The sequence below is a fragment of the Lepidochelys kempii genome, chromosome 19 (assembly GCF_965140285.1).
Source record: "Lepidochelys kempii isolate rLepKem1 chromosome 19, rLepKem1.hap1, whole genome shotgun sequence".
In the NCBI taxonomy this organism is placed as follows: Eukaryota; Metazoa; Chordata; order Testudines; family Cheloniidae; genus Lepidochelys; species Lepidochelys kempii.
The window spans coordinates 10,561,166-10,567,165 of record NC_136398.1 but is presented as its reverse complement, the minus strand read 5'-3'; the positions used below and the strand labels follow the sequence as shown (position 1 = coordinate 10,567,165).

Below are 6,000 nucleotides of genomic sequence, written 5' to 3'. Positions count from 1 at the left end.
ATGGTTAATAGTTCAGGAATAGGCCCCTACTCAGGAGCATGTGACAAAGCTCTTCCTATAGCTAAATGTAAAGCCCAGGACTTCCTTGCTGATGAATTTGCTTGTCCAGAATGTATCTAAGCAGAAGTGAGACGTTAACACATTTGGCTGTTCCTGTTCAGACTTGTGATTCATTTGAATGTTCTCTTCTTTCTAGTCATAGATTAGTCAGGTTTATTCTTCGTTGGTTCTCTTGGGTAACTGCCAGACCGTTAGCTCCCCTACTCTGGAGTAAGGATCTATTGAGCAATGTATCCTTCAGTGATAGATACTCAACCTGCAGTTCCTGTAGTCCGGTATTCAACTCTCCTCTTCTGTCTATCTAAACTGCAGCACAGCATCCTGGGAGACGATGCCTATTTAAAACAAAGACCCACTCCAGTGAAATCCAAGGTCCTGAGTCTGCTATGCATGGGACTCTGGTTCGCTTCAGTGGGAGTGTTGCAAGCTGAGAGTTCGAGTTATCCCCATGGTACCTGAGTGCCTCACAAACATTCATGAATTTATCCTCATCACACCCCTGTGAGGTAGGGACATATTATCCTCCCCATTTTACATTTGGCAGATAAATGGGTATATAGTTTTGCCACTAAAACAATGCAAAATTCCCATTGATTTCAATGGAACAGGCCCTGTGTGTTGTGCCCAGGGACGGGTGGTAGAGCCAGGAACAGAGTTCATGTCAGCTGACTCCCCAAAATCACCTGCTTCACTACAAAGCCTTCCATGTTACTGCCATGGTTTTATTTTACAGGTCTGCTTTTCTGGTGGCACTTTGATTGGATTTAACAGCCAAGAACCACATTTTTTTAAAGGTATTAGGTGCCTAATGATACAAATAGACACCTAGTGGGAGTTTACAAAAGCACCTAGTTGTCTAACTCCAATGGGAGTCAGCATGGGTGGTGTGTGACTGGTTGGCTTGGGTAGGCTAGCCCCAGCCCCACCCCTTCTGCCTAAGGCCACCAGCCCCGCCCCAGTGCCAGGTGGGCAGCGCAGCCCCAGCCCAAGCTGGGGGCCGCAGCAGAGTTGGGCCAGGAGGGGGATTAGGGGCGGAATGTGGACTGGGCCGTGCCTCGCTGTCTGGGGAGGCTCAGCCTCCCCCAGCCTATGATACCCACCACAAGTGTTCCCTCTAATTTTTTATGTCCATGTGCAAAATGAAATTTGCTATGTGCATCAATGTGGAGGTGATGTGTGGTGGGGGGTTTGGAGTGCGGGAGGGGGCTTGGAGGTAGGGGCTAGGGCAGAGGGTTGGGTTGTGTGTGGGGGGGTGAAGGTTCTGGCAGGGGTGTGGGCTCTGGGGTGGGGCTGGGGATGAGGGGTACTTTTTCAAATCCTATGATGCACCTATCTTTGTCTTTAGGCACCTAAATACCTTCAACAAGGTAACCTTTAACCTTTAATCTAGTCCCAGGAGGCTGTGTAGGTCTTAAGGTTTGGTTAGGTCTGGTACATTGGCTGTATCCTTGGTAGTACTCTCCTTTCTACTTGTACACATGCATAAAAAGTAAATTAAAACAGGCTATACTTTCTCTTAGTTGGCTTTGCTGGTTTGCTTTCACAATGTCCAGTGTTCCTTGGTATGCTTTGTTGCATGAATTTCCTTGCTGTGTTTATTTTATAGACTGTACAGGCTGGAGCTTGAATTCTAGGGAGTTTGCTGAGCGCAGAAGTTGTTTGAATGAGACCACCTCTAAATTCCTGTATGTTTTATGTGTGGTCATTCTCTCTCTCTCTCTGTATTTAGGGGCCCATCACCATGGCACTGTTCTCCTTCTCCTGCTCCATTAAAGATCCCACGGCACTTTTCTTAAGAGCTGGATTTTGTCCCACTGCCCTTGGCTACCAACTCCCCCACCTCTTCCATTGCTGCTCCTGCTAAATTGGTTAGTCTCTAAGGTGCCACAAGTGCTCCTTTTCTTTTTGCTAAGGGGCTGATACCTACTCCCCAGAGGTGGCCGCATTTCTATATCTGGGATTGTGGCGACTTTAGGGGGCTGGGCCCACTTGCAGGAGGAGCGGCTCCCCTGGATGCTGGGGCTGCCCCATGAGTCCCGTGGGCAGGACTAGGGCCGGGCCGGGCCGGGCCCGCCCTCTCTCCCTGCCTTGGGGCCGGCGGCAGCGGGACCCTGTGCACTGCTGCTCCCGGCCGGCGGGTGCTGCTGTGGCTGCGGCTGCGCCTCGGCCTCTCCCCGCGTCCTGGGCTCGGCGGTATAAGGCTGGGAGCCGGCCGGCGGGCGGGAGCTCCGGGTCCGAGGCGGGAGGAGCCGGGCTGCGCTGCGGGGACTCCCTGCAACACCCCCCGTCCCTCCGGTCCCCTCTACCCGCAGCGGCGGGGAGCCCCAGGGCGGGCCGCCAGGCAGCCGGCCTTCCCCCGCCGGAGGGAGGGACCTGGGCGAGCTCTTCTCCGGCAGAGAGGAACCGGCTTCTCCGGGGCGCGGGCTGCTCCCGTCGTCTCTGCAGCGGGCGGCCCCCGCGGCTTCTGCCCCTTCCCTCCGCCGGCCCGTCTGTCCCCGGGGGCTGCTGCTGTGCCCTCCCGCAGCTCGGGGGAGGGTGTCTCGCACTGCGCTGGGTTCTGCGGGGCTCGGCTTTCCTGCCTGCAGGCTCTGCCGCTCCCCGGGCCAGCGTCCGGCCCGGTTCTGGTCTCGGGAGTTGTTTTATTTTTTTAAATCCACTTTCCAGGGGAAGACTGGAGCGGGCTGTTGGTGGCTCTGTCCCCTCCTCCCCTTCCCTCCCCTCGCGCTTGCTTGTCCTCTGCAGCGGCCCCTTTGCACCCCCCATGAAGCCCTCGGGGGCAGACTTCCTCTGAAATAGCCGGGCTCTCTTGGAGGGCAAGGGAAAGATGCAGGCGAAAGGCTCCCGTGGTGCCCCTTCCCTCCGCGCTTTGCCCTTTTTGTTCATTGTGGCAGCCCTCCTAGGGCTGCTGCCCTTGCTTCACAGCCATGGCTTGCAGCCTAATCCGATGCTGGCCTCTGAGCCACCCCACCACTACCCAGCAGTTATCAGTGGAAGTGAACCTGGGGACTTCACTGCAGCCCCTCTGGATGTCTCCCAGGAGATTCGCCCTCTGACCAACCACACCAGCACTGGGCACGCCAAGTACCGGAAAGCCTTCCCTGTCCTGGGCATTGACTACACCCATGTGCGGATACCGTTTGAGATCTCGCTCTGGATACTGCTGGCATGCCTCATGAAACTGGGTATGTTGGCACCACTTCTCTGCATGCGGTGTGGGTGGAGGGTATGTATACAGTGCCCAAACTTGCAGGCTTAGGAGTTGGGACTCCTGAGTTCTCTTCCTGATGAGTATCCCTGTGATTTCGGGGAAATTGCTCAACCTTTCTATGCTTTCCACTCTGTAAAATGGATATAAAACTTGCTTCATAGGGGTCTTGTAAGATTTATTGGTAAAGGTCTCAGAGATCCGTGAATGAAATATGGTATAGAAGTAGCAACTGTTGACCATTCTGTTACAAAGAAATTCAGATGGATCACTTCTGTTTCCTTTTACAGCTGAACCTCCCTATTGAGGAAGGATGGTCCAGTGGTTAGGGCGCTAGCCTGCAACTTGGGAGACCTGGGTTTAGTTCCTTGTCCTACCACAGACCGCCTGTGAGATCTTGAGCTAGGCACTTAGTTTCTCGGTGCCTCAGTTCCCCACCTGTACGATAGGGATAATTGCACTTCCCCTCTCTCAGGTGTGTTGTGAGATAAATATATTAATGATTGTGAGGTACTCTAAAAGTTGGGGCGTATAAGTACCTAGATACCCTGGAGAGATGAGTATCCCAAACCGGGTCTGAGGTACTGAGGTTCTGACGGAAAATCTCTCAGAACTTCTGCAGCAGGATTAATACCAGTTGAATTCTCCAGAATGTGATGTGAGCACACTTGGTCCTATTGCATGCCTAGATTTCAAAGCTGGCTTTTGACTCTCAGTGTAGAGGTCAAACTGGCCGCTCTCCAACTTGTGATGTCTGTTTATATTCTGTCTTCATGCCAAGAGTGCAGATGAAGCGTCTGCCTGTTCCTGTTTTGGATGGTCATGGGCAGAAGGAGGAGACCTGCATTTCCTTTATTTTGTTCCTGACTCTTACCATTAATTATTTAAAACCTAACACCTCTAGAGGCTCTTCTGTAGTGCTCTGTAACTTGCTGAATCTTACACCAGGCTCCTATCAGACTCTGAGAGCTAAAAGAAAGATTGGTGCTTGTGCTGGGAAATCTCATGGCTGGCTGTATCTGCCCTGGTTCTGGTGTAACAGACCCCAAGCACTGGACTGATAATTCAGGGCAAACTGCTGATTGCTGCCTGAGATTATAGAAATGTCTTCTCCTCCCCCGCCCCAAAGTTGGTGTGGAAAGGGAGTGTCTGTGTAGACATGAACAGCTTTTAATACTTTCCTGTGGGCCTCTCAACTTTTTGTTTGAATCTAGGGATATAAGTGTTAATCTTTAGGCCCAGAAGACAGAGTGGTTAGAGCAGGTATTGAATCGGGACTCCTGGCTTCTGTCTTCACCCCTAACTCTGACACAAGCTGGGCAAGTCTTTTTAAGTGCTCTTAAATATCCTTAGAAGAAGGTGCCAGACAAATAAGCAATACCGTTGCTTTTCTCTTCGTAGCCATAGTCCCCTCTCAGCTGGCACGTGTTCCATATGTTAAGTAACGTGTAGTAACTGATTTCAGTTACTACACTGCATTTACAGTCTTCCTTACCTCTGTTGGGTGGAATAACGAGGAGTCCGGTGGCACCTTAAAGGCTAATAGATTTATTTGGGGATAAGCTTTCATGGGTAAAATACCCACTTCAGTTGCATCTGAAGAAGTGGGTTTTTTACCCACGGAAGCTTATGCCCAAATAAATCTGTTAGTCTTTAAGGTGTCACCGTACTCCTCGTAGTCTGTATCCACAAGAACAAACACGGCTACCCCTCTGATGCTCTATTGGGTGGGGAAATCAGAAACCTGTATGTGCTGGTAGAAGCCGGGGCAGGGGAGGTTGCTGTTTATTCTGGCCTTTAGCCACACACAACCCGGTTTCAGTCCTGTTAGTGTATCTCGAGGCATGCTTTGTGGTTGGTGTGCAAGATGTGAAACTGGTGTTCGCAGGTGAAAAGCACCAGGACAGGCAGCAGAAATACCCTGTAAGGAAATATGATGTGCTGAGGGTGGGAAATGGGGTTAGGAAATTTCTAATTTCCAGTAGGTTTGCTGGCTGCCTTCTTTTGTGAGCATCTTCATTTGTCCGAGTGATCTGTAGTGGCTATGCAGAGGCTGCGACAGGGCAGTTTCTGCAGAACTCTACATTGTGGGTTAGGGCTGTTTGTGCTGTTTTAAGGATGTTTTTAGTCAGTAGCAGAGCCTGTCGCTTCTCACACATCGAAGGGATTGTGAGAGTCTGGGGTACATGTTTTAGGAGGAGAACCAGTCTTGCAGCTTTTCAAGGGTGTCTGAGAACCCATTGCAGGTAACTGAGGTGTACTGTGGAGTGCTGGGGGGACAGCATATACCGCAGCCTAGGTTACCTCACTCCTGTTAGGAATTCTAGCTGTAGAGCAAAGATAGAACATCCTCTTCCATCCCCTTCCTCTTCCTTATTTCCAAGGCTTTTGATGCTGGGTCAGATAACTGTCTTAGTGTGTTTCTGGGTCTTAGCTCATAGTTCCCGTTTTCATCCCTTAAACTAGTGGTTTAACCATATAATCCAATGTCTTCCAAATGAATGAGTTGCTAAGATCATTGCTGTGGTTGTACCTGTTAGAGCAACCTGGCATCTGGGGCCCCCTGGGAGGCCGCGAGCAGGTTTCAGGGCGTCCACCAAGCAGAACCAGTGCTAGACTTGCTGGGGCCCAGGGCAGAAAGCTAAAGTCCCACTGCATGGAGCTGAAGCCTGAGGCTCTGAGAAACTTAGCTTCACAGTGCCCCCTGTGGCATGGAGCCCTGGGCATTGCCCTGC

The 6,000-nt window shown here is 51.4% G+C and overlaps 1 protein-coding gene across 2 annotated transcripts in view; it reads left to right on the top strand.

Moving 5' to 3' along the window:
* The first annotated feature begins 2,177 nt into the window (after nucleotides 1–2,177).
* The window catches only part of SLC9A1 (solute carrier family 9 member A1), a 56,509-nt gene continuing 52,686 nt past the window's right edge, over nucleotides 2,178–6,000 (top strand). Inside the window, exon 1 of one of the 2 annotated variants that reach the window (XM_073317973.1) lies at nucleotides 2,178–3,242. In XM_073317973.1, coding sequence (XP_073174074.1) covers nucleotides 2,885–3,242 — 358 coding nt within the window. In that variant the 5' untranslated portion in view covers nucleotides 2,178–2,884. The remainder of the gene's footprint in view (nucleotides 3,243–6,000) is intronic. The other variant, XM_073317972.2, reaches the window with a different exon arrangement.